Source organism: Penicillium hordei (genome assembly GCF_028827395.1).
Source record: "Penicillium hordei strain IBT 12815 chromosome Unknown utg000002l_segment0_segment0, whole genome shotgun sequence".
Lineage (NCBI taxonomy): Eukaryota > Fungi > Ascomycota > Eurotiomycetes > Eurotiales > Aspergillaceae > Penicillium > Penicillium hordei.
Genome location: NW_026623143.1, coordinates 42,225 through 68,385, shown reverse-complemented (window position 1 = coordinate 68,385; position 26,161 = coordinate 42,225). Strand labels below are relative to the sequence as shown.

Below are 26,161 nucleotides of genomic sequence, written 5' to 3'. Positions count from 1 at the left end.
TTAAAACAAAAATAAGAGTGATTCTTTCTATTGGCTGGTGCCATCATGCTCATGTCCTGTGGCACCTCGCAATGCCATGACTTGCACCCCCCGCAACTATGACCTACGATAAACAAAACAATGGCAATCTCGCCAAACCATTTACGCCCACCCTCAGCGCTGCATTCCATAGGAGCAACAAATCTCCCCTGACACCAAAGCTTGCAAGTCCAAATCCGGGTCCATGTGCAGGTTCAGGATTTCCACGCCGCCTTGCACCACGCGACCACCCCTATTCCACCCCCTCCAAGGATGACCCCCCCGCGGTCCCGACCTTTCTAAGCGCCAACGTCACTCCACGATCTGGTCCTCGAACCACCCGGCGAGATGGCGCTATCTACTCCCCCACGAATACACCACCCGCCCCATCTCCCTCTCCACATACACCTTACTCCCAGTCAACAATCGGCTATGGCCGTCGAGACCGCAGCCCGGCTCGCGGGGTCAAGCCGGAACAATCCCGAAGTCTGAGGGCGAAGACCTTGACGGCAGAGAATCAACCTATATCACGTCCCAATTCTTTCTCGGATATGACATCGGGAACTCCGCTGTTCTTCCATGCGTCCGATGCCCGATCATCACATCCTTCTGAGCCGCCAGATGCCCCTCGCCCGAGGCCCCAGGGGAAGACATCCCCAGCCTCGAGCTTCATATATGCGAACGGAGACCAAGAGCGAAAATCCCTAGGGGAACAATCGAACGGTACATCCACTTCTGCCAAACGTCGATCGGGTGGTCTTCCCCGCCCCCTGTCCGCCAGCAAACCAACACCTTCCTCCTCGCGCTTGAGTTCTCCCGGTCTTTCAGATGTGGCTCCACACCCCCCGGAAGATATCAGGTTACCATACATCGCCAACGCTGAGAATGGACTAGGAATTGTCCCGCGTCTTGGCTCGCCGTCGTCCAGTACAATCGGCGAGAAACCCCGAGCGCAACCGATCCGACATACCAAGTCCTCAAGCGTCGACTCAGGTCATTATGGCAAACACCCACAAGATAGCTTGCGAGCAAGCCCAGTCATCGTATCCGGGAGCTATCTTGGTGAAAAAACTGCGCCCGTGATGTCGGAGCAGATACCAACCCTTCGCCCTCGCATCTTCAGCGATGGATCCACCACCTCAACAGATACATACCCTCCTCCACCACTCAGTCCCGGCAAATCCGACGGTCCGAGCGAGGCGGCTCTCAATGCGCGCACCGAGCGAAAGATCATGGACTTGGAAATTAGCAACTCTTCACTACTAGCCATCAATCGTACTCTAGAGCGCGAAATGCGGCAACAAAAGGCGGAGCTTCGGCGGTTCCGGCGACTAAGCCGCTCCGGACGGATATCAATGGCACCTTCAGCCCGTTCATTCTCCGGAGCGGCACTATCAATAACTAGTGAGCTGGACGAAGGCGAAAGCGAGATTTCCAACCGGTCACAAGATGATATATCCGACATCAGCGACGAGGATTCAATTGCAGACGAAAGCATCCTGAGCCCGGGCTCGCTGGCCGAGCATGATGCCAAGCACCGTGTCAATGATGAGAAACGTGTGATGCTTGACTTGGCGCGACATCAAGAGGTGCTGGTGGACAGCCAGAGGATGAATCAAAGTCTCAAGCGCTGTCTAGGATGGACTGAAGAACTCATCAAGGAAGGACAGCGGGCCCTTGAGTACAATGTCCACGTTCAAGACGTTGAGCTCGGTGGTCGGGTCCTAGCACCTGAAGAGTTGGGCGAAATTGGTGAGAGTCGTCGTGGTCTTCTGAGCCCTTCAACCGAATATAACGCCATCTATTCTCCTGTAGAGGAGCCCGAATTGTCATTTGTTGAATCGCCATTTGTTGGAACAGTATCTCCTACACCCTCTATTTCTGCTGATCCGAGTACATGATCCTATTTCCTGCCCTCGTCTCCCGGTGGGACGATCGAATTCTTTTCTTACTTGTTCATACATTTGCACAATACCCCTTTTTGATGCCTTCCATTCTGAATTCGTCCTTTCATTTCTTCGATTGATACAGGCTATTATTTCACTCTTTTGGGCTTAGCGACTTGTATTATGAAACTCTGGGCTGCATACCCTTGTATCATTGCGTTCACATTTTATTTCCATCAGACAGGATGGTCAATGATAGACTTCTGTACTTGATCATCTCATCCATCTTGATCGCTTTTTCTTGGCTATTTTGGAAGATACCCGATGTGTAATTGTTTTGATTTATGTTCTGTCTCCATGCGCCCTAATTGGGTCAGCTGTTGGCTCAGTGTTGTGTTCTTCATCATTCCATGTCTTGATGCTTCTAGAAACGAAAGCCTAGAATACACTATGGTTACTCACAGTCATGCAACTTGGAAAACGCGATGGGCATTATATCATGGTCAACATCATCAACATCTCCAGCAGGGTTCACCTCAGAGTCCCACGTCATTGAAATGGACACTGTCGCATCCGCTGCTGACGAAGTGTCTCCTTGAAACCCTCCAATTCCTTGTACCCTTTCCCCTCAAAATACTTCGGCCCCAGGTCTTGGGTATGATACCCTTGTGGGTAATACTTGTCGCCATCGTCACCAGGCAAAGGTCGCCCGAGCGCCCACTTAAACCACGCCATCGGCCCCCAGCGGTTCCAGACTGTGGGCTGCACATAGAACGGAGCTCCTTCGTATACCAACACCCAGTTGCGGCCATGTTTGTTCGGTTTATCAGTGAACACGTCCAAGCGCATAAAGTTAGGACGTGGGAGTGATAGGTATCGCAGGTACAGTTGGCGGAGCTTGAATGTTAAGGCGAGTATACCGCTAAAGAATGCGGGTGGTTCTTTCATCCTAAAAAGCAAGTCCATTAGATGCTTTGTGTGCGTGTATGTGTGTGTGATCGATGATGAATCAAGATACATACATCATCGCAGTTCGCAGTCGATCTCCCATGAGATATGACACGAAGTATCCACCCAACGGCTTCAAGAAGTTTGGCACATTATATACCAGCACGTCAATCGTCTTTTCCGCAATCTCCTTGTTGCGAGGGTGTGGCTGCATGTGTTGGACTTCGTATTGCTCGCTCCATACACCAATATCCTCCAACCAGTGAATCCCGTCTTGGAAGCCAGTCTTTCCACAGGGCAAAGCGTCATAACTTATTCCCAGCGCATCGCCGAGGCTCTTCCAGTATGTCCCGATAGCGCAACGTTCCATGTCAGTCATCTCGCGCCACTCGAATTTTTTTACAAACCGGATCGGCTCGAGGGCAAATAGGCTTAGTGTGTATAACATGTCGGCTTCGAGGATCTTGCCGCTAGCTCGGTAGCCCTTGTGCAGGAAGTTGGTTCGGGCTATTGCAGTCTGCGCTCGCTCGGAGCGTGGATCGAACGCCATGAATTCACCTATCAGTGTGCCTGTGTCGGCATATCGTTTGAATGAGGTCGTAGAGTCTGATAACTGCGATGTCTTTAGGAGCAGAGTGGATATGGTTGGAATGCCATATGTCTGCCCGTGTTAGCGTTTAGTTATATCCTTAGATGAGCTTCGCATACACGAAAGAGGGCAAACTGCAGTGACTTGAGCACAATAAAGGGAAACTCAGTCTGCATGATTGTTTTTTGAATTGCCCAGGCATCTTGATCAGTCATGCTGCGCATCGATTGCCTCGTTCCAAGGTAGCTATATTTATTGTGGAGTGTCTGCCGTCGATGGAAACGCAATGAAGATACCAACGATAGATATGTTGCTAGCCCTAGCAGCACGCATAGTATCTGCTGATACGGTGAGGCTTGTAACAAGGAGCCGAATAACGGGGCATCCTTGATGCTGGATGTAGGGAGTAATGCCATCTCTATAGCAAGGCAATGAGAATAGCTCTGTAGGTATATATTTGAAGGATATTCAACCGGAAATAGTTTCCACTAAGATTAAATCACTGCACTTGATCTTATATACATTCATTTTTCTATCAACACATAGCCAAAATGACGGACCCGTCAAGTCGTGAAGCACAATATTGTAGATCTCATGTAAAAACGAGCGGACCGAGGAATATACTAGTAGGCTCGCGCGGGGAAATCTCACATCCCAAATGCATAAATTTGTGTATATGTGTGTGTAATACCATGGGATATTGTGCTAAATAAAACACCTACGAGCTATATTCAACTGTACAACAGAATTGTGTCTCCTATATACCGAGGTTTGCAATCAACTCCGGATCATTCGACCATCCGAGCCCTCTACGCCGGATTTGGGGTAAGATATGAGATCCAATCAGATCTTCATGAATCAGCCTGATCGACAATATAACTCGGTATTTCGGTCGGAGGGATTAGAACCGACATCGTACGATATGTACCTCACCTCTGTCTCCCCATAGGTAGACTTAGCCAAGAGTTTCCACTTCGGTACCTAATGAGCATACATTTTGCGTCTGATTCATACGGGCCGTTTACGATGGATATTGAGCCCTAATGTCACATGGGAAACAAGGACTCAAAACGCCAATCAATTGTCCGTTGTTCCCCTGTTAGATGTGGTGGCAAATTTCAAAAGGACGCTCGTATGGTTTCTTTTCTTTCCAGTTGCGCACAACATGATATGGCCTAGTTCAATCGGTTTTGGGGACATGGCAGATGGGAGAGAATCAAACGCGTTTATATGCCAGGATTTCATCATGCGCCTACGAAAGCAAGCCCCAAGCCCTTCAGGTGCGGCAATCTGTGGGTTACCAGAGTCTGTGAGAAAATGTATATTTATCTGGCTCGAATTTCACATCTCCATTCAAGGCTTTCTCGGCTGCCCATTGCCCACTTGGCTGGTGATGTTGTAGTCACCATAGCAAGCTTCCTGGTACATGGCCTCCTTGTTGAGATCGGGAATAGCGTCAAGGAACTTGTTGACCTTGCAGAACCCATTCACAGAACCATCACAGACCTTGAGACCATCCAGGGGCACGGGCGCATTATTCAACACAAATCGGATGTAGTCGGTAGTGTCAGACTTGGATGACAGATCCGGGTTCTTGTACTTCTGCACCTGGAGATTCTTGAACGAGACATCCTTGGGGCAGGTCCAAATTTCAGAGAACAGACGAGCGCCAAAGGGAGTCATTTGATTCAGATTGAAGTTGCGGGGCGGGGCGTGCGCAACCGAGACAGGCAGGCCATGAGGACCGTACTTGAAGTAATCCAGACCCAAAGCAGCCAGTACGGACACGATGATATCGTCGTGGGACATGTCCATGTATAGTGGCTGGTCGAGCGGGAAGGTCTTGGTGTTGTCATCGTACGTGTAGTTGATGCTACTGTCACTGCTTCTGATGAGCTTGGATTGCAGGCGCGCTGCTAGCTCCTGAACATATCCAATTCCCTGGGCACGGCCACTGGGGGAACCAAAGCCGTAATCGCCGTAGAATTGGAGATCGATGTAGTATTCAAAGTCGCGCCACTCCTGTTCAGTGAAGAGCGCGCAAAAAGAGGACTGGCCTAGGGTCGCATACTCATAGGGGCACATATTAAACATCGCTAGGATGTCGAGAGTATCGAGCTTGAAATCCTCGGGAAGGCGTGCAGCAATGCGCTTCCGGGCGCTTTTGACTAAAGACGAAGCGAAGACCCCGGCCGCGTTGTCACCCGGCTCCATGCCCTTGGGGCAGGAATCAGTCGAAGATAGGGTGTTGTTGAAATCTTCGACCTCGGGGATAATAGTCAGATTATACTCCGAGTATGAGCTGTTCGCTCCTGTGTTTCCAAAGAAGCCACTTAGCCACCAGCGAGCACTCTCCAAAATCCGGGGGTACGAGGTCGTGCGGAAAGTCGGCTTTGGGCGTGCGGTACCATTGGGATACACATTCAACGATGCATCCCAGGCCGCGTCACCATTTTCTGCGCGATACAGCAATCGGCCGTACTGACTCCAGAATTGTGCCCCGGAAGTGGCTTCGGTGGCGGCGCCAGTGGGGAGCAGAGTGTTCAAACCAAGCATATACTCCCAATCATTCAAGAAAGCCAGAGGTCCAGAGCCAATTTTCTTGTTTGGATGCTTCTTGGTGTAGTTGACCAGTTTTTGGGCAAAGTTCTCCATTCCTTCACCATCCAGAGGCCATTGTGTCGGATACCGCTGAGCATGGCGGTGTAGCACATGCACCTGCGACAGTTCACACTCCGATGGGAACCCCTTGGAGACATTGAAGCCTGATGCATCGGTATAGGGGCTGAGGTTGGCCCAGCTTGTTTTCATATCAAACCCGGACGGGTATGAGAGACCGGTGGGACCGGCTGCGGCCGAGGAGCTTGAGGCCGTTGCTGCAGTGCTGCCCGCAAGAGCCAGTAGGACCATGGCAGATGAGTGTAGAGATGCCATACTGATGCTATTGTGTTTTTTATTTTTATTTTTTTCCCTTTCTCTGGACATGCGACAAATTTCCAAGAACAATTGCGAGGAACGACTTATTAGAAGACCACCTTATCTGCCCTGTCTACCCTGTGGAGAGGGGGAAAGGGGATCGACCAATTCTCTTTCCTTGCGTGGAATCTCGTAGGCTCTTTTTCGCCGTTTAAATCCGGCACGATGTGACGTTACGATCCTCATAGTGTTATATTTTGCTTCGAGGGAAGATAAAGCTCTTTGAGCTGTGATGCTTAATATATTCAATCAGCCAAGGCTCGGGGGAAATGAATGCTTGGCCTCGGTGAAGTCCGTCGTCCCATAAGCTGTCCGACCAGGGACATAACAAAAGTCGAAATACGAGATTTTCAAAAGTTGACCAGCTGTGGTCATTAAATAGGCTTTTCTTTCCTATCGGGTGATGTATCAAAGAAAAGGTGAAAGAAGGCTGGGAGACCTCAGACACCTCTCTGCCAGCACTTGGAAACACTTTGGCTTTGAGATCAACACACTCCATACTCCATACTCTGTACTCTGTACTTAAATTCTATACGATAGCCCCAAAACACCCATTCGCTTACCTTGTACCAATTTGGGTCAGCGCAGACGCCATGTGGGTGCGGTTGCTCGTATCGAACACGAGTCATTGGAGTATACTTCTTGGCGGCGCTGAGCTCCATATCAACTGGCTCTGGAGCTCCAAATAAGACTCACCTTGTATTGCTTTCCTGTGTTCATGTTTCCAATCACGAGTTCCGTGAGCATGTGGAAGAAATTATAAAGACATAATGGATCCTGCCCTTTGGTGCCCTTTGGTGCCCTTTCGAGTAATTTTGTTTCTTTATTCTGATACTCTTGCACCTGCAGAGACTTTCAAAGTAGCTATAAACTATTTATATCGACTTCACCATGCTCGCGCTTAACATTGTCTTGTATGCCCTGTTGGGCACCTCCTTGGCCTTTGCCATTATCGAGCTGGGACTCTCGGCTTTCATCACTGCCGCATATTCTGGCACGCAAGAAATCCAGATCTGGAGCGCATATTCAGGCTATTCTTACAGCCAAGTCAATGTGAAACCTCCGGCTATCCTCGTCTTTCTTGTCTTCTCTTCTGTTTGGACTATCCTTGTGGCAGTTAGCGCCTTAGTACTGCCCTGGTACTATAGTCGCAAGGACTTCGTGACCGCAAAGCTCAACACTGTCCTCGCCGCTATCTTCGTGGCCATTTACTTCGTCACTATGGTGTTTTGGTTGGCATGCTTTGCTGATCTGGCCAGTCTCCTTGGTGGTGGTACTAGTATAAATCCCTACTACAATGCCGTGCTTGCCTTTGGCGTTCTCCTTTGGTAGGTCCCTCGCATGGTCTACAGGTAATACACAGTATACGTAACTGACCTGACGCTTAACTTATATCTAGGTTACTATTTGTTGCTCTCGTCATATTCACGATTCTTGCCATGTGTGGTGTTTTGGTGTCTGACTGGGCTGGGTATCAGTCCCTCAAGAAGAACGGAGTTGGTGTGCACCAGACTAATGCTAGCCCTGCTCGCGAAGTGCCGATGAGTACGAATCCTGTGATGTTCCGATGGTGTGATACTAACGATCTTCATCAACAGCCGAACAGCCAATCGCATAGCCTTTTCTCGCCCTCGGCCACAGTGCAGTGGGTGACTTACCCCCATACAGGTCCACCTGAGATCAGTTCAGCATAATCATCGCAGTTTGCATTCGGTCTATCACTGTGTTAGGAATAAGAATGATTTCGGGAATGGTTTACATCTTCGTGTTTTTAACACTATACCACCTACAGTACTAGTAATATGTCATGTCAATATTTGTTCCAATAGGATTATCAAGAGTATCTATATCCATACAATCCGCATCAAACTGCTACCGTGCTGTTGCGACTAATCAAAGTGCATGTGAGGTATATAGTCCAATCTATCGCTCGAACAAACTGGGCGTCGCAAGCCACAGCCATCCAGTCGCTGTAAAAAGCAGAATCGTCAAGCCCGAGAAGAAGATGAGAAGTAAAAAGCAAACCCAACATGTATGCCCAGGATATAATGAACCGGCTATCAAGAAAGACCAGGTACGAGATGGAATTCAACCACAAAAAAAAAAAAACAAAACGACAAAAGAAAAAGAGATGTAATGAGGCAATCAAACAGTGGTCTCTTCCACAGGCTCTTTGCCGCCGTGTGCATCCTCATGGTCGTGCTTGGACTTCTTCTTTTTCTTGTCCTTGTCCTTCTCATCCTTGCCCTTTTTGCTCATCGCCTCGGCCATAAGCTGCTCGAAGGCCATGTAATCGCCCTCTTCCTCGGGGTCGCGTGCGGCCTAAAAGCCAGAGGTTAGCATGGTACTCTAATATATGGGAAAGACGTGTATATATACCTTTGCGTAAATATTGCCGGCAATCACCAGCGCATGCGCACGCTCAATGCGTTTCTCAAGTCGGGTCCGCTTGTCGCTCAGAATCTGGTCACAGACATCACGCAAGACACTCTGGATCTCGAATTTGCTGCCACGCCACGCCGCGGCGAGAATCTTGCCAGTAACTCTCTTCTCGTATTCAGCCTTCTTCTCGTCAGTCCAGTCTTCACCACCGCGTTCCTCCATCTTAGCCATCTCCTCCATAGTCATCTGCGCATCAATGGCTGTCGAGATGGTGGTCCATGTCTCCTTCGCAAGGGTGCCCTTGTCCTTCAAGCGGGAGAAGAAGCCAGAGATACCTAGGAACTTCTGTGACTTGAGGAAGGACGTACCCTTCTGAACATAGGTTTGACCGACAGCGTGGAGAATTTCCAGACCGAAAGATTCCATCTTCAAGTTCTCAACTTCTAGTCGGATCTTCTCCTCGAAAGCATGAGACACATCCTTTCCTTTGTCCGTCTCAGTCCAAACGCTCAAACGATCAATCAGCTTGTTTGCCAATGTGTTGACACGGTCTTCGCGAGCCTTTCTACGTTCATCCTCGAAGGCGGTAAGACGTTCCTGCTGCTCCTTGGACAGACCCTTCTTTTTCTCCTTTTTGCGCAGCTCCTTCTCCTCCTGGGACAGACCGGCTGCCTCCATGCGAGCTTCTTCTTCGGATTTGTCCATGAGGGCCTGTTGGCCGAAGTTTCGTCTAGGAGTGCTTGTGCCAGAGCTCTGGTCGGAGGTTGGCTTCTCGGAGGGGCCAGCAGCTGCAGCTGCGGCTGCAGGTGCGGCTCCTGCCGCGGGATCGTGGGTTTCGGAAGCAGGAGCCGAATCGCCATTTGTAGCCTTCACTTCCTCGTCGTGGATGTTGAGTTTCTCTTCCGCAGACTGGGCCAGTTCTTCCTCCTCCATTTCCTGCATCGTAATGTCCATAGTCGCGGTGAGGTCTTTCATAAGAGAAATTTCGCCGATAAGATCAACAAAGGCCTCGCCACCAAAGATCATGCTGAAGAATTCGGACGGATCCTCTGTACAAGACAAATCAGAAACTTTGTGCTGGACATTGGCATACATGCGATGGACCTACCGAAACCACCACCAGGCACCGACTCCTCCTTGCCAAATTTGTCATATCGCTTGCGGAGATCTTCATTGCTCAGGACTTGGTACGCCTCGCCGATCTATAGTAGCAGGACATCAGCCTCGTGTAATGTGCATCATTTCTGGGGTTTCGCAACCATACCGCCTGGAAGCGTTCGTGCGCGGTTTCATCTCCAGGATTCTTGTCTGCGAGAACATATTAGAAGGAGTGGAAAAAAGAATATAAGGTCAAAGGCAGTCAAACCCGGGTGAGTGACAATAGCCAGCTTCCGGTATGCCTTCTTGATTTCCAGTTCGGTGGCCGTAGGTGGCACACCAAGGGCGTCGTAGTAGGCAGTATCGGCAACCATCGCAGCGACCGAGCCTAACTTGAGAATAGAGCGGGTTAAGGGAAGATATAAGTTCAAAAGAGTCAAAGGTCTGACGGGAAAAACAATAGACCTGTGTTGTTTAGGCAGAACCTCAAGATATTTTTCAGAGGTTGGCGCTGATATCATGTGGGGGAGACTTGTATGCATGGTTTGTTCTTAGTCACGTGTTAGCTAACTCCATTTAATCTGCTCTGGCCTTTTCCCCTTTTCCCTCTTTCCCCCCAATCTGCTGTTCCCCCAGGTTCTGTTGTTCTGTTGTTGTTGTCGTTGTTGTTTTTTTTTTAAAAAAAAAATTATTCTCGGCTTCAATTCCCCCCAATTTTTTTCCAGGTCCTGTTTCTGTTGAAGATTGGGCTACTTTGCCTTCTACCAATTCCTTAAACATCCGGCTTACGCGCCTCTTCCCCGCCCATCATGGGTCTCATCGGCAATGCTCTCTACTACTCCTTTCACCCTATGCAGCTGAGGGCGATTATCCAATGGTAAGCCCCGAAATTCACCTTCTGCTTGCGAAGCTAATCATCCACGTCGTGTAGGAAAGTTTGGCACAACCCGCCACATGAACGTAACGAGAAGAACGAGACCGAGAATCAGAAGACCTGTTTCAAGTTTTTGGATAAAACCAGCCGCAGCTTCAGTGCTGTGATCAAGGAGTTACATCCTGAACTGTTGATTCCTATCTGCATTTTCTACTTGGTCCTCCGTGGGCTGGATACCATCGAAGACGACACTTCCATTCCCCTGGTTACCAAGGAACCTCTCCTCCGGGACTTCAAGGATATTCTGACGCAAGATGGCTGGACTTTCACTGGGAACCGGCCGGAGGAAAAGGACCGTGAGCTGCTGGTTCAGTTCAACCACGTCATCACCGAGTTCATGAACATGAAGCCTGAATACCAGGCCATCATCAAGGACATCACCGAAAAGATGGGCAATGGCATGGCTGACTATGCCGTGAAGGCAGAGAAGGAGGATGCCAGTGTCAAGACCAAGGAGGAGTATGATCTGTACTGCTACTATGTCGCTGGATTGGTTGGCGAGGGCCTCACTCGCCTCTTCGTCGAGGCTGGGTTTGGTAACCCCGCTCTGTTGAAGCGCCCCAAGTTGCATAAGTCAATGGGTCTTTTCCTCCAAAAGACCAACATCATCCGTGACATCCGGGAGGACTTCGATGATAACCGACGATTCTGGCCCCAGGAAATTTGGTCCAAGCATGTCGACAACTTTGAAGATCTTTTCAAGCCAGAGCACCTTGACGCAGCCCTTAACTGCAGCTCGGAGATGGTCCTGAACGCACTGGAGCACGCCGAGGAATGCCTGTTCTACCTGGCTGGGTTACGAGAGCAGAGTGTTTTCAACTTCTGTGCAATCCCGCAGTCCATGGCTATCGCCACAATGGAGTTGTGTTTCCGCAACCCCGATATCTTCAAGCGAAACATTAAGATCACCAAGGGAGACGCATGTGATCTCATGCACAAGTCTACACAGAACTTATCCGTGCTGTGCGACAGCTTCCGCCAGTATACGCGCAAAATTCACAAGAAGAATACCCCCAAGGACCCCAACTTCCTGAAGATCAGCATTGTCTGCGGACAGATTGAGAAGTTTATCGAAACTATCTTCCCGACACAATCCGCCGAGGCCGCCAATCGTAAGGTTTCTGGTGAGCTCACTGCAGCCGAGCTACAAAAGAAGAAGGAAGACGACGAGAACAAAAATGATGTGTACTTCATGATGGCTCTCATGGGTGTTATCGTTGTCATTATCGCTAGTCTCATGATCTTCGCCGCCTGGATGATGGGCGCCCGGTTCGATCTTGCCTTCAAGGAAATCACGTCCGGTCACTTCCGGCCGCCGGTTAAGAACCAGCTTGAACACCCGGAGCTTTGATTGTCTTATTATTCTCACGTCCACGGCGTTACGACCTTTTATTGTCTAATATTTTCGATTCCCCCTCCCGACGGCATGTCTTACTATCTTCTCGCCCGTCCTCGGTGCCCCCGATGTGTATTGATAATAACATAACTTTTTTTTTTCTTTTTCTTTCGCCTGACACATTTATTAACCCTCCCATTTCAAACCGAACACCCTTTCTAGCACGGATGTCAAATTGCGATCTGGCCCTTTCATGGCCAAGGTTGCGCCGAAGAAGTGCTTATATCGAAACGGAGATTTATCTCCCTAGCCAGTGAGTACTAGATTTTTGTCCCACGGTTCGCCCGAGGTGGCAAACATCCATTGAAGATCTGGAATATCCCGTATATGTAAATTTTTGTATGTCTATAGGGAATGAAATCATCAGCCGTGGACGCTTGATACTTATGAATTTTTCCACGATAACTAAAAATAGACAGAACTGGAGAACAGGCCCCGAATCAGAAGTCTCTGCTCTCTCATCAGCCCCAGATTGCCCTCTGCATTACTCCGTACTACAGTCTTTTATATCTTTTTATTTCTCGGCAATAAATTGCTTCCAACTGCCGTCCCATGCATTTTCGCTTTCCTCGCCCCTTAATCTTGACATCTATTTCTCGGTCAGGTTTTCTTCCTCGAAGCCTCCTTAATCCAATGGGTTCCAGCAAGATGGCCTCTTCTTCTGGGGATTCGGGCGACTCTCCATTGTCCGCAACTGATTTCCGGACTTATAATCGTATGTCGGAGCAAATGGAAGGATTCGTAAGTTTAATCGTACATTTCTGTATTTCCTTTGCATAATTCCACTAACTCTCATGCAGCACAGCCATTTCCGTTTAACATGGAACCAGCTCTGGGAGGCATGCGAAAGCTCTGGAAAACGGGGACTCTCAGCCCGCCAGATGATCATGATGGGCCTTCAATTCTGCTCACAATTGGATTTCCATCACTCCATCGAGGAGCAACACATCTTCCCCGTGCTGGCGAAAAAGATGCCCGAGTTTCGAAAGGAGCTCGAACTATTGAGTCAACATAGACAGATTCATGCGGGACTTGAGAAACTCGAGAAATATCTTGAGAAGTGTCGGTCCGGCGAGGAAGATATGCGCCGCGAAGAGGTCAAACGGTTGATGGAGGGGTTTGGCAAGGTTCTGTGGACACACTTAGACCAAGAGGTTCAAACTCTTGGAGCTGCCAACATGCGCAAGTTCTGGTCTCTTGCCGAGATGCGTCGGCTTCCTATGTGATCCTGAAGAACGGTGGTAAGGTCTTGCAGTTGAAGGCAAGTTTTGACGATTTCATATGATTCTTATCTCAAAACTATATATCTGTGTTCGTGTGAATGAATTTAAACCTTCTTATTTCCTATTCGTTTTTGAAACATGCGGTTTTGTTTTGTTCCTAAGGGGTCTGATTCTGCTTCATCGATATCCATCACACGTGCAAGGTGTGCAGTTTGAACTGGCAGCCACTGCACAAAAATAGTTGGCTTCGCGTCAAGCGACCACTGCTAACAGGCTATACTGTTCCCGGAGGCTTGACCATGGAGGACTCAGGAATGTGAACGCGTTGTCATCCCTTGCTTGGTACCTAGGTATGTATGCACAACCGCACCCAGTCGACAATGCAAGAAGGCTGTCACGAGTTTTTCAAAAACTCTCTATCATTGTAATTAGTTAAGTTGTGTTTTCTATTGATGATGACGTCTTCCAGAAGAAGGACTCGTCAAAATCGGTAGATGACCTGAAAATGCCAGGTCAATAGTACGAAGTGGTCATATATAACCCACCAATATGGAACAACTGCAAAGCCTACATATGCAGAAATATTCAAACGGTATACAATATGCATTTTTAGTCTCGGAGGTGCGTGTCACTTCAATCTGGCGAGCCTCGTGGCAGATATCGGGGTCGGCGATCTTCGTCTGATCCGTCGTGGCTCCGCTGTCAGTTGTTTCTGTCTTCAGGAATGTGCCTTGTCATAGAAACGCGCAAGCTCGGCTGAGTTGCTCACTTGGCCCAGGTCTCACATCATGACGACAACGAAAAGGCAGCCTTGGCCTGGATCATGGACAATCAGCGGGAAAGAGAGAGGATCAACCCAACTACGCCAATTGCAGGTCATAAATCCGTGAATCAATGCTACCCAAATGTCCAGGAATAACCTGCTTTTCTTCCCTTTACATATCTCCACTTCAGCGGGTCCGTCATTGTATCTCATCTTGTGCCTGGGGTCATCAGTACCCCGCCACGCGCTCCGTTTCCCTATGCGGATTGGGCATGATGTCGTACCGCATGCAACTTACAAGAGGTGCAGGATATAAGTACCATCAAGGCTAAGCTCAAGAGATACCAGGCTAGTGATATCATATCTTCATCCCCTTGCTATCCATACCGTTCCAAGATCTTGTCAATCCCACCCCTATCACCGCCAATATGAAGTTCACAACCACCACGATCCTGACTACTACTATACTAGCAGGCAGCTCTGTCGCTGCCCCTCGTAACGGGATTGTTGACCGCCTCCAGGCCCGTAGCTCTCTGTTACGCCAGTCACTACACGCCGAAAAGAGGGGCGTTCTGCTCAAGGAAGGAACCGACGGAGTGAATGTCCAATACAGCAAGAACTGGGCTGGGGTGGTGCGCGAGAAGCCACCCGCCAGTGCTACCTACACCGCTGTGTCTGCGACATTCACCGTCCCCGAGCCAACGGCCACCGATGACTCTGGCGATATGCAGGCTGTATCAGCCTGGGTCGGTATTGATGGTGACACTTACACCGAGGCCATTCTACAAACTGGTATCGATGCCTATACCCAGAATGGTAAACAGACATTTGACGCCTGGTACGAGTGGTATCCATTAAGTGCGGAGAATTTTGACCTTGAATTGTCCGCAGGCGACGTTGTCGTCACGAAGGTTGAGGCAATCTCGCCCAGCAAGGGTGTTGCCATCATCGAGAACAAATCGAGCGGTCAGAGTGTTACCAAGACTCTGTCTGCACCCTCGAGCTCCGCCACCCTTGCTGGCCAGAATGCCGAATGGATAGTTGAGGACTTCAACGCCGGTGACAGCATGGTTCCCTTGGTCAACTTTGGTAAAGTCGACTTTACCGGTGCCCTGGCCGAGGCTGGTGGCAGGGAGTATGGTGTCAACAACGCTGCCGTTCTGGACATCCAGCAGAATGGCGATTTGAAGGCCCATGTGGAAATCCAGAGTGACACTGAGTTCTCTGTTACCTACCAGTAATTAAGTATGCATATCCATGGAGGTCTTTTGGTTTAGGAGTTGATGAGTTTGGCGTTTTGTACAATGGATGATACTCAACGAGACAAGAGAACATTTGCCATCAATAAATGGGAGGTATGCGTTTTCAAGTTCAATTTATTGAGATTTATAAAAAGAAACCAATGGTTTACCATGGCATATTACCCTGGGGTGAGGTGACCGTCCGATGGCTTTTTGTAGAAGTTGAATGTGAACAAGCGAACACGAGAGACGGTGAGCACTTCTTCGTCTCGGCAAATTATGAGTCATCGTGGTTGTCTGTTAACCTCAAGTTTAAGATCTATTGACTTTTTGAACATCTCAAATTCATCGTCCTTCTGTTCGCCATGAAAGTCCAAATAGAGCCGGCGCAATTCCCCGCAGACGCCGATTCCATCCTGTCGTTGTTTTCTGGCTATGCCGCATCCCTCGGCATCGACCTCACCTTTCAATCGTTCCAAGAGGAACTTGATTCCCTTCCTGGGAAATATGCCCCATCGCAAGGGGGGTCTCTTTTGATCGCACGGGCAGACACCGGTGTTCAAGAACATCATACGAACGGACTAGTCGACTCAATATCTTCCCGGTTTCCATCTACCCTCGGATGTGTGGCACTCCGGCGTAGTTCCGATGGTTGGTGCGAGATGAAGCGTCTGTATGTTCTTAAGGCAGCTCGTGGAGAACGCCTAGGTGAAAAACTCGTCGAAGCAATCCTCACGCAAGCCAGAGATCTGGGCTACCGCGGGATGCGCCTAGACACACTGCCTGAAATGAAAGTGGCGCAACGGCTATATCGGAAGTATGGATTTGTGGATATTGCCCCGTATTATGAAACTCCAATTCAAAGAACAGTTTTTATGGGTTGTGAATTTTTATGATCATACATCTATCTCTTCTTTTCCCTGGCCTGTATATATTACGAGGGACAGACGCCAAGGCGAAAAATGTGCCCAACTATGCAGTATCGATCATGTCGACCCAACGATATTCAACCCTTTTCATGCATCCGGTGTCTTCTGTTTCATCTCAAAAGTTCTGTAATTGAAGAATTGCTAGGACGATCTAACACCAATTATAAATCCACTTCCCCTAGGCGACTCGGAGATAAGTGTCGGGAATTTCCGAGTCAGGTCCGCGGATGAGAGAGTGTAACGGTATAAATATGAGAGGTTCGTGACAGGAAGCCAGTGGATATATCTAAAAGTCCTAGAGCCTCTTCATTATGATAGCATCAAACCCGCCTCTTGACGTCCTCGTCATCGGCGCCGGAATTGCCGGTCTTTCAACAGCTATTGCTCTCGGAAAACAAGGGCATCGCGTTGTGGTATGCCTCCAGAAACAACCATCAAGCTTGCTGTAACATCAATTTCTCATTTTACTTAGATTCTGGAAAAATCGGCTTTTTTGAAGGAAACAGGTGCCGCGGTTCATTTGCCGCCGAATTGCACTGCCTTGCTACGCTGGATGGGCATTGACCCGGCTGATTTTGGGGGCACATTGCTTCATGAGGTTGGATTTGCCCCTTGATCAGAGAAGTGGCTCAAATTAATCGTCTGTGCTTTCTCCAGATCCACCGATATGGTTTTGACGGGGAGTTGACGTACAAGAGAGAGTTCGCCGACACTCGTCATCATTGGCAAGCAGTAGGCGAATGAAGCAGACTAAGCTAGGACAACAGTCTAATTCTGTCACAGGAGTGGTACCTCGTGCATCGAGTTGAGCTGCACAATCACCTGAAGCAACGTGCTCTTGAAACTGCAACGCTGTATACACAGTGTATAGTCACCAAGGTCCATTTGGAAGGGGCTTCCCCGTCGGTCACTCTCGATGATGGTCGCACTTTCAAAGCCGACGTGCTCCTTGGTGCAGATGGACTGCATGTATGAATATTAGATTATCAACGCCGATTTTTATCCGACTCTCGTCTCTGTTCTGACTGTTTTATAGTCCCAAATTCGCCGGAGTATAGCCCCAGATTCTCCCTCCCCATACCCGGTTGGCAAGTCATGCTTTCGTTGGCTTCTCCCCACAGATCAATTAAGGCAACATGCAAGCACTGTGGAGTTTGTGCGAGACACTGGCGTGTTTATTGAGTGGGAATCTGGTGACCGACGCCTCGTGGCTTACCCTTGCTCTGATAGCAAAATCCTCAATATTTGTGCTTTTGTCCCTTTGAATGAAGTTCAGGCAGATGACCAAAGCGACGGTAAGAGTTTCAATTGGGAGTTGACATAGAAAGACACTGACAAATTGGCATTAATAGGTTGGCAGGCAGTTGGAGACAAGACTACAATTGTCAAGGCGTTTTCTAAATTTTCCCCCGGTGTTCAGCAAATCATTGCGAGCGCAGACAAGAACCTCAAAGTATGGGATTTGTATGATATGGAGGCACTGCCGACCTGGACTCGAGGCCATGCTGCTCTTCTGGGAGACGCAGCACATCCGTTCCAGCCATGTAAGCAACGGAATAGCTTCGTCCCGACAAACGAATGCGTAATATACACTGACAACTCGATAGACATGGGACAGGGAGCAGCTATGGCAATTGAAGATGCCGTTAGCATTGCTACCTTGCTTCCTTGTGGCAGCACACCGCACGATATCCCCATGCGACTTGATCTGTATCAAACGGCTCGTCGGCCAAGGGTCGACCTTGTCCTCCACTACACTCGGATGAATGGACGGGATGAAAATGATGCAGCCGGTGATAGAATTTCAGGTCGGTTTGTCTTTACAGCTGAGGAATATACTCAAGCTGACAGTGATAGCTGCCGAAATGGTGAAAATCATGAACATTTGTTTCTCACATAATGAGATTGAGCATTCTACAAACTTGCTGGATGGTAAATCAACAGATTAATGTCAGTGAAGAATGAGATTGAACTGTGGACAAAAAGAAATAGGACAGTACATGCGCTCTCAAACGGTTGACAGTGCCTTGGGAATGTATACTATTTGCGATGTTCACACGGAATGGGCGCTGAAGGCTCGCAGAGGTTGGAGTCCTGCTCGCCCCCGTACGAGCTGAGATAAGAATCAAGAAGATGCCTCTTTATACAAATCGATTTGTTTATTCATAGCTTGTTATATTTGAGCTCACCAACACAATTAACTAACTATCCAGTTTATCATCGCACACAAGCCCATCAATTACTAACAGAGCTGAAGTCAAAGAAATAGAATTTTGCTCCTGACTACTATGTTGTATATAAGGCGCATGTTAAACCCAAGGAATACATGTCTAAATGGTCTAGATATAGATGTATCTTGTGGATATTCTTCCAGAATTCTTCAGGTTGTTGATTTATATGCAACTTCAGGCATAAATTTAATGCCTTAGGCTTTGAAGCTCGGGCCAATCACCACCATTCTTGGCCGTTGCGCCCCTTAAATTAATAAACAGTTGAGCCGCCGGGGATTCCGTGAGTATCATGTAGAAAATGTCATCTGAATATTTAAGCCCAAGTTATCCACCGGATTCATTTCGCGTCAGACGGAAACCCGTGTCAAACCCGAACTTGCGTGCTACGGCGCATGCCGATCAGCGGGAAGCAACAGCCTGGGCTGCCAGTACCCCATCTCTTGTGCCCCCATTACAGCCCCCGTCATATACGGACCTTTATGGACCGCCGCCTCCTAGGCCTATAAGTCCAGGCTCACTGCCGCGACCAAGGACAGCGGGGCCAACTTCATCCTCGACTCCCCCGCCGCCGACGCCTGTTCAAAAGGCATACAGCGAAGCGCGGCATTTCCTCACCGGTCTAATCAATCGTCCGACAGAATCAAACAAGCATGTCACTATTTTGCGACATTCCCATGGACTAGTTTTCTACCGTGGACCGACTACATCGGTCGCTATATCAATCTTCTCTGATGCCCCCTTACCACCTGAACACACCTTGTGGTTGCAGAGCAAAGGTTGGAGCGGGAAGACCGGGATGCAATTCAAGTCGTTTCTCCGTCTCCGGGATAGCTGGCTAGACGTGACCCCGGGTATGCCATTGAGGGCTGACCAGGTGACTCCAGATGATGAACGAGCTTGGCAACGCGACATCAAGAAATTTCGGAAGAAGGCCCCGCCTCGTCCACGCGATACACATCAGCTACGTGAGACTGCCGTTGTGCGGATTCCCGCTGAAGCCGGCGATGGGTATTTTCAGCTAGTTCTCTGCCAAGGAATTAAGAAAAAGGTGCTGGGCAATAGCCCCGTCTTCCGGGTGCTCTCTACATCCACTGCCCCCAGCTCTATCCGTGGCGCGAGCTTGAGCACGCTGCCCCTGGAGGTTGGGGCTATGATTGTGAGCCTTTATGCTCAAACTGCAGCGCGAACCGCGGCAGGTCCTGCTGCGATGGCCATTCAAGCCAAAGCTGCCCCGTTTCAAGCCAAAGCTGCTGCGGTTCGTCCATCGTGGGTGACAAAGACTGCGGTTCAGAAGGCTTACACTACTAGTGGCATCGAAAACCGCGTGGGCGGTATTATCAATGGCCCCAAAGGTCCTATTGGGAGTCCTCAGATAAATGTAGTAGCGCCAGAAATAGCTGGAAGCGGCCCGGTCTCTATCGATGTCGGTCCTCAACCACCATTCCCTATGACATTCAAAGCTCGCTGTCAAACGGATCAAATTCCAGACCTCAGCAACTCTGACGATATACCGAAGTTAAGCTTGATCAGAATGCCCGACTGGGTAACAGAGCAGTTAAGGGGCTACTTCTTCGGCTGGGCTCGATTCGACTCCGGGCCGAGCAAAGGTTCCTCGACTGGTGAATGGTGCCCAGCTATCTTGTCCGTGCGAGCATTAGATCCCCTCCAGGCGGTGAGAGTGAACCTGGCTCAAATATCGAAACGCGTGGTTGCAATTCGCCTGCTCGAGGATGTTTCTCTCCCAACAAGCAAAATCGAGATTCGGGTTCTGGGATACCTTCGCGCTGAAATCCCACCACCCACCGGGACCACGAGTAAAGAACTTGCAGAGGCGCAAGCGGCAGCTGCAGAGGCGGCTTTGCTCGCTGATGTATATGACGCATCTGTTGTACAGGATACTCTGGCTCATCCCGCATGGGTCGCAGAACACCCGGCGACCTCGGACCTTCAACAAAACTCGAGTTGGATCGATCGCACAGTCGAGGGGTATACCAACATCGTCACCCGTGGACAGAAGTTGGTAGAGCAAGTTCCATTGCACCTGGTTGGTATTCGCTCTGTTACCGATGAGCTCAGAGAGAGCCAAGTTGCTGTAAACGGGTTTTATATAGTCCGCTAATCCTTGTCAATTCGCTCATGGACCCTGTTGCAGATCCACGGAGTTTACTATGTACAACATTCGATATATTGTTTCGTTACCCAAGATGTGATTTCAGCCGTGAAGTTATCAGTTACAAAAAGCTTTTAGCCAGGCTAAATCCAGTTGGATGCCTCCAAATGCCCAATATTTATAAACATACATAGCTTTTGTCAAATCAAAATCAAAATCACTCACGGTCCCACCGGCGGCTGCGAAGCCGCCAAGTTACATTGGCGGAACAATCGCACCTCGTCAGGTTTAAACGCACCAACCACGGAATGCAGCACGCCGCGGTTGTTAAATAACACTAAATCATTATCCTCCCAGTCATGCGGATACACATACTGAGGACTGATGGCTGGCCGCTGCAACTTATAGACAATATCCCGCACGCGGGCCAAATCGTCGATCGTGGTTCCATCGGCACAGTGGATACGGCGCACGGCAGAAGGATGGATCTGTAGGGCCAATTTGCCCGTCACTGGGTTTTTCCAGGTCATCGGGAAGACCATGATCTTACTAGGGTCGATAGGTGGCAGTTCCGAGTCGGATAACTCAAGGCCTTCTGAATGCATACCGAGCCCCGTAGATCGGGAATGGGCTTGGCTCATCCAAATATATCTGTCATGATGTTTAGTTCATTCGATCGAAACCATAGGCATATCATAGGAGAACTTACGGATGAGGGGCATATTCCATTTTGCTCGCCTTGACAAACTCCTTATCTTCGGGGGAAAGAAGTTCAAACATCCGCTCACCACTGACAAATGCTGTTGTGCCAAGTGGTACATCCATTGTTTCTCCTGTTCCATCGTCATACAATAATGTCTGTCGGCGGCCTTTGGGCACACTCACAGCCATGAGCGTTGTCACCTGGGGCGGGTATAGGTCGTATAGTGCAGCATCGATGTGCCAGCGATAAAATCGAGTGAATTCATAGTCCTCTTCGTCCGGGATGTGATCTTGGTGGAATGTACGGTGGTGAGGGTGTCGTAATGTGATATCTTTGAGACCCTCGTACGAATCAACGTGTCCATTCCCAATCACCTGAACCTGGGGCTGGTGAGGGACAGTTTTGAGATCAGGATGAAGAATGCTTCGCTTCGCATCGATGGTTTTGCCATGTCCATAGTTGTCGGAGACTGGATCGAAGCGCTTGGTCAGTTCATACTGGGCCTTGGGTGATAGCCCTTTCTGGTGTTTGAACACCACGACATGGTGCTCATAGAGGGCCTTCCGAATTGTCCCAAACTGCTCATCTATACGATCATTAGCTTGTGCACTTGTATTTGGCAAGAATTCACGAACCTGTTAGGTTTTCCAGATTAACACCTTGAATCTCAGCACCGAAATCAATGCTTGAGCCCGGAGGAGGTTGAAGCGGGCGGACAGTAAGTGGTAGCACGGCCATGATTTTGGGATTCTTCGAGTTTTGAGGTTCACAGATCAGACTAGGATGCTCGTAGGATGTTCTACACGACAGACCTTATAGTTATGGGCCGATAATAAAAGGTCTAGTTCTGTAGACCAGATTGTGGACGGTCAACGGCGTATACCGAATCTTCTACCGAACATGACAGAATATGTGGGACGAAGGGAATGATAAAGAGGTTATAACTGGTTATTTCCCCATAGGAATCGTTTGATAAGCCAACACTCTGAATTACGGAGCAATAAGATGTTGGGGCATTAGTTGTTATTGGATGTTACGGGGTATTAGTATGGTGATAAGGCGGGTGAGTGATAGCAACACGCCCGCTAAAATATTTGATATTACGTCATCGGCCAGCAAACGTGATAAACGTAACAAACGTAACAAATATGGGAAGGTACCAAGGTTCGAAGGCTCTCCAGGGTAATTACTCACTTTACCTACTTTATCCCTCAATTACCCTCGAGGTACCCTTACATTTGCTATATATCACCAAAACTTCCACCAAGGCCCCCGTGGTTTTGGTGGTTGCTCAGCAGCAATAATTTCATCCAAACCAGTGTGCATATCAACTTCCTCTGGGCGCCATGCCCATGGATCACTCCAATACAGTGCCCGATGTCCGAAGTAAAGAATTAAGAAAGCAGGAATACCGATGTATGCGGTGAAAAAGTTGCTCACAGACCATTCCGATGGGAAGAATACTGTGAACCCGTTGATGAGCGTCATGAGAGTGGCACCCGCGAGGCCAAAGTAAACCCCATACGGCTGCAGCTTTGATTTATACGGTTGTTCAATGCCCTGTGCTTTGACGGCTTTGCGGAAGCGGAAAAACACCACGGAACAGCAGATCCATGAGATAAAGCCAGAAGTGTTTGTGAAGTTGACGAACCAGTTGAACACAATTGAACTGGAGTTGCCGACAGCAAGATAAGCCAATGCTGAGAAGCATGCTGAAGCCGAAACAGCCCAGTATGGGACACCCCATCGGTTACATGTCTTGAACACATGCGGCGCATTTCCTGACATAGCCAAGGAATAGAGCGACCGCGAAGACATGTACAGGAAGGAATTTCCTGCAGACCAGGCCGATGTCAAGACGGCAGCATTCACGATGTGGTCCAAAACCGGGATTCCGGCATTCTGGATGCCGATCACGAATGGAGATGAGCTTACTGTGCCGTCGCCCTTGGTCAGACGGCTAGCATCTGATGGGCAAATAACACCAATAGCTAGGACACCAAAGATGTAAAAGAACACCAATCGGTAAATGTATCTCCGTGCTGCCCGAGGTATATTTCGCCGAGGGGACTCCATCTCGCCGCCACTGATCACAATCAGCTCTGGGGCGAAGATGAACGCAATAGCGCTGGATACTGTGCATTTCAACAAGGCCACGAACCGGCCCGAATCTCCCGTCGTGAGATACGCGTTGAATGGGCGCGGATTCTTCCAATAATGAAAGCCCAGTCGCTGACGATTAGGTCCCCCACCCCAGAAGAGGATGAAAGATACCATCAACAAGCCGACCAGAGTGATGATCTTCACCCCAGCGAACCAGAACTCCGCCTCACCGTATACTCGAACGGGCATAAAGTTGAGCGCGATAATGATGACCATCATGATTGTGATCCACACGGCGATGTTGATCGATCCACTCTGGTCCCAGTATCCAATAACCAGTCCAGCAGCTGTGATCTCATACGGCACTAAGATTCCGAGAGAGTACCAGTATAGATACCCCATGGCGAAACCCATACTCCGCGACACATAGCGAAATCCATGATAACTCATTGTTCCGCCATGTACCGGGAGGTAGGCACCAACCTCAGCGATAGCTGTGACCAAACCATAAACCATGGCCGAGATGAAGATATAACCTAAAAGAAGCGACGCGGGGCCTCCAATGGCCAGGGCTTGACCGGAACCCACGAAAAGTCCTGACTTGTGTGAGCAATCTTTTGTTTTTTTATGTCGAAACCCCGTAAACTTACCCGTTCCGATTGTGCCTCCGAGGGCCATTAGCTGAACATGGCGATTTTTCAAACCACGTTTAGTGGTGGTTGCATAACGATCATCGAGTAGATCGGCTTCGACCAAATTTCTAAGTGCTTTGCCCTTCTCGCTGATGGGATGATGATTACCCCCATAGTTGCGGGGTTCGGTCTCTATTGTCGCCATCTTGTGCGACAACGAAAGGGGGAAAATGCTGAATAAAAAATGAAGCGATCGACAGGAATGTGTGCTGCATTTAAATGGGGGTTTTTTTCTCTCACAGCCCAGTTTCATCCCGTCGTACAGAGACCCTCAGCCACGCGATATTAAACCGCTATATTTTGGGTCGATGACTGGTCAGTAGAGGGGTCCGTGGCCGCTTAATGGCAGTTAGGCTCGGACAAAGGTACATTCCTGGGGTAACCGACTAGGCTTTTACCTGAAGGTAAGACTGCCAAATTGTACGAGACCGTGTAGGCGCTGATTCTGGTGATATTCATTATTGTGACGTCTTATTTCCCGGTTTTCCTAGTGTCCATAGCACATAATCTACAGGGAAAGTTGACAGTCTAGTGGGAACAGATAAGGAAGGGTAAAACCCACAAGGCTACTATGCTAAGTCCCCCCTTGGCGCCCGTGGATGGCATCGCGGTAGAACGAAAGAAAATCTGTCACCTCAAACATTCTGATAGAGAAAACGAGTAAACAAAGGCCCCTAAATGATAACAGCACCGGTCCGGTAACCGGTCTGGGGGATAATATAGGCCGCAATAAAATAGAAAAGAAAAGCGCCGGGTAAAAACTCTGGGCAAAGAGATTGGGCAAAGAGCAATAAAAAAAATCTCGTGTTGGAAAATGCTGGAAAGTCGATACTACACCAGAATAGGAAATATAGTTCAGATCCGACGAATCAGGCGTCATTGCTATTCCATAATCGAACTAGCGTGCATCGGTCAAAGGTGCATACTAAGCTCGAACAAGCTATGCCGGGAATACATTTGGGCACATGGCACCTTCCAAGATATCGTATTGTTGCATGACACCTCGTCTTTTTGGCTGTATGCCTCGACCATGAAACATGTATTAAATGACCATGCGATTAAGAACCAAAGAAATTTCCATCCAGTAATACAAACTTAACCAAGAGCAAGCCCCCAATCCGTCCATCTTCCCATTCACACTAATCCACGACGCCGCCGTAAAGGAAAAGGCCCTCTTATTGGTTGTCGCACTACAACCTAGGGCTTGTCGATCAAGAACTCGTTTAGGTTAAATGCCAGCCTTTCTGTTGACTACCACACTTGAGGAAGAGTAACCGCGGTAGCGGGTGCAGCATCCGCAACTTTCGTGCAGTGCATATACCGAACTTTTCCGGAAGGGATCCGAATGGTGTGCCAGGATCGTTCACAGCAACTATAGGCAGTATGTCCGTTCGATATTGTAGAGCTTTTTGGGTTTGTGTTGCAGACATTTTGTATAACGATAAACGAGGCGTCCTGGTGGCTTGCGCTCCATGAGTTCTGCCATTCGTTGTAGGTGTTGGAAGTATTAAAGGTTGAGTTGCTTGAGCTCGATATCGCATTTTTGAAGCTTCTTCAGGGTGGAAGGTTCGGGTGGGCTTTCATGCTGAACTTGGGTTTCATAGTGGTGAGACGTCGCACCCACGTGAATCTCTAGTTGGATGATATTGCTAGCCCTGGCGATTTTCAGATATCCAGTCGAATTGGATCTTGGTATCTTCTACCTTTTGGGGCTCTTTTAAGAGCAGTGTAAATTCGTCAGCTTGAACATGATTGTGATACTTGGCTTTGAGATGACCGGTAGTAGTGAATATAGAGGAAAATATAGTATCGGTTGCCATGCTGAGGTATGAAGTCAAATGTTGATGAAACAAATTGGAGGTTGGACAGCAATCCTGTGTGAGGTTGTGATGGAAGAGAACAAGGACTTTGAATACTACTGGTCCTTGTCCTCATACAA

General features: G+C 48.9%; 14 protein-coding genes across 14 annotated transcripts; 8 read left to right on the top strand and 6 right to left on the bottom strand.

Annotated features, from left to right (window-relative positions):
• Positions 1-98: 98 nt before the first annotated feature.
• Positions 99-1,919, top strand: N7537_003346 (uncharacterized protein; the record flags this gene model as incomplete). The annotated part of the gene is made up of 1 exon (XM_056894404.1): positions 99-1,919. One exon carries the CDS (start codon positions 99-101, stop codon positions 1,917-1,919), a length of 1,821 nt encoding a protein of 606 aa, XP_056754152.1.
• A 534-nt stretch (positions 1,920-2,453) lies between these two features.
• Positions 2,454-3,617, bottom strand: N7537_003345 (uncharacterized protein; the record flags this gene model as incomplete). The annotated part of the gene is made up of 3 exons (XM_056894403.1): positions 2,454-2,853; positions 2,927-3,513; positions 3,561-3,617. 3 exons carry the CDS (start codon positions 3,615-3,617, stop codon positions 2,454-2,456), a joined length of 1,044 nt encoding a protein of 347 aa, XP_056754151.1.
• Positions 3,618-4,794: 1,177 nt separating this feature from the next.
• On the bottom strand, positions 4,795-6,375 carry N7537_003344 (histidine phosphatase family protein; the record flags this gene model as incomplete). The annotated part of the gene is made up of 1 exon (XM_056894402.1): positions 4,795-6,375. One exon carries the CDS (start codon positions 6,373-6,375, stop codon positions 4,795-4,797), a length of 1,581 nt encoding a protein of 526 aa, XP_056754150.1.
• A 527-nt stretch (positions 6,376-6,902) lies between these two features.
• Positions 6,903-7,164, bottom strand: N7537_003343 (uncharacterized protein; the record flags this gene model as incomplete). Its single annotated transcript, XM_056894401.1, has 3 exons — positions 6,903-6,926; positions 6,981-7,088; positions 7,114-7,164. The coding sequence occupies 3 exons, from the start codon at positions 7,162-7,164 to the stop codon at positions 6,903-6,905; spliced, it is 183 nt and encodes a 60-aa protein (XP_056754149.1).
• Positions 7,165-7,308: 144 nt separating this feature from the next.
• Positions 7,309-8,035, top strand: N7537_003342 (uncharacterized protein; the record flags this gene model as incomplete). The annotated part of the gene is made up of 3 exons (XM_056894400.1): positions 7,309-7,745; positions 7,817-7,962; positions 8,016-8,035. 3 exons carry the CDS (start codon positions 7,309-7,311, stop codon positions 8,033-8,035), a joined length of 603 nt encoding a protein of 200 aa, XP_056754148.1.
• A 527-nt stretch (positions 8,036-8,562) lies between these two features.
• N7537_003341 (DnaJ domain protein) lies at positions 8,563-10,305 on the bottom strand (the record flags this gene model as incomplete). The annotated part of the gene is made up of 5 exons (XM_056894399.1): positions 10,166-10,305; positions 10,064-10,107; positions 9,908-10,001; positions 8,797-9,848; positions 8,563-8,739 (listed from the first exon to the last, which is right to left on the bottom strand). The coding sequence occupies exons 1-5, from the start codon at positions 10,269-10,271 to the stop codon at positions 8,563-8,565; spliced, it is 1,473 nt and encodes a 490-aa protein (XP_056754147.1). The 5' UTR covers positions 10,272-10,305.
• A 340-nt stretch (positions 10,306-10,645) lies between these two features.
• On the top strand, positions 10,646-12,182 carry erg9 (bifunctional farnesyl-diphosphate farnesyltransferase/squalene synthase; the record flags this gene model as incomplete). Its single annotated transcript, XM_056894398.1, has 2 exons — positions 10,646-10,774; positions 10,829-12,182. The coding sequence occupies exons 1-2, from the start codon at positions 10,707-10,709 to the stop codon at positions 12,180-12,182; spliced, it is 1,422 nt and encodes a 473-aa protein (XP_056754146.1). The 5' UTR covers positions 10,646-10,706.
• Positions 12,183-12,860: 678 nt separating this feature from the next.
• N7537_003339 (hemerythrin domain-containing protein) lies at positions 12,861-13,453 on the top strand (the record flags this gene model as incomplete). The annotated part of the gene is made up of 2 exons (XM_056894397.1): positions 12,861-12,968; positions 13,028-13,453. 2 exons carry the CDS (start codon positions 12,861-12,863, stop codon positions 13,451-13,453), a joined length of 534 nt encoding a protein of 177 aa, XP_056754145.1.
• A 1,188-nt stretch (positions 13,454-14,641) lies between these two features.
• On the top strand, positions 14,642-15,454 carry N7537_003338 (A4/G1 family peptidase; the record flags this gene model as incomplete). Its single annotated transcript, XM_056894396.1, has 1 exon — positions 14,642-15,454. The coding sequence occupies one exon, from the start codon at positions 14,642-14,644 to the stop codon at positions 15,452-15,454; it is 813 nt and encodes a 270-aa protein (XP_056754144.1).
• A 365-nt stretch (positions 15,455-15,819) lies between these two features.
• On the top strand, positions 15,820-16,350 carry N7537_003337 (uncharacterized protein; the record flags this gene model as incomplete). Its single annotated transcript, XM_056894395.1, has 1 exon — positions 15,820-16,350. One exon carries the CDS (start codon positions 15,820-15,822, stop codon positions 16,348-16,350), a length of 531 nt encoding a protein of 176 aa, XP_056754143.1.
• Positions 16,351-16,694: 344 nt separating this feature from the next.
• Positions 16,695-18,332, top strand: N7537_003336 (uncharacterized protein; the record flags this gene model as incomplete). The annotated part of the gene is made up of 8 exons (XM_056894394.1): positions 16,695-16,796; positions 16,856-16,981; positions 17,041-17,115; positions 17,167-17,352; positions 17,420-17,678; positions 17,736-17,927; positions 17,991-18,191; positions 18,241-18,332. The coding sequence occupies 8 exons, from the start codon at positions 16,695-16,697 to the stop codon at positions 18,330-18,332; spliced, it is 1,233 nt and encodes a 410-aa protein (XP_056754142.1).
• A 580-nt stretch (positions 18,333-18,912) lies between these two features.
• Positions 18,913-20,733, top strand: N7537_003335 (LipA and NB-ARC domain protein; the record flags this gene model as incomplete). Its single annotated transcript, XM_056894393.1, has 1 exon — positions 18,913-20,733. One exon carries the CDS (start codon positions 18,913-18,915, stop codon positions 20,731-20,733), a length of 1,821 nt encoding a protein of 606 aa, XP_056754141.1.
• A 212-nt stretch (positions 20,734-20,945) lies between these two features.
• N7537_003334 (TauD/TfdA dioxygenase family protein) lies at positions 20,946-22,165 on the bottom strand (the record flags this gene model as incomplete). The annotated part of the gene is made up of 3 exons (XM_056894392.1): positions 20,946-21,375; positions 21,434-22,013; positions 22,063-22,165. 3 exons carry the CDS (start codon positions 22,163-22,165, stop codon positions 20,946-20,948), a joined length of 1,113 nt encoding a protein of 370 aa, XP_056754140.1.
• A 510-nt stretch (positions 22,166-22,675) lies between these two features.
• N7537_003333 (proline permease PrnB) lies at positions 22,676-24,367 on the bottom strand (the record flags this gene model as incomplete). Its single annotated transcript, XM_056894391.1, has 2 exons — positions 22,676-24,126; positions 24,181-24,367. The coding sequence occupies 2 exons, from the start codon at positions 24,365-24,367 to the stop codon at positions 22,676-22,678; spliced, it is 1,638 nt and encodes a 545-aa protein (XP_056754139.1).
• Between the last annotated feature and the right edge of the window lie 1,794 nt (positions 24,368-26,161).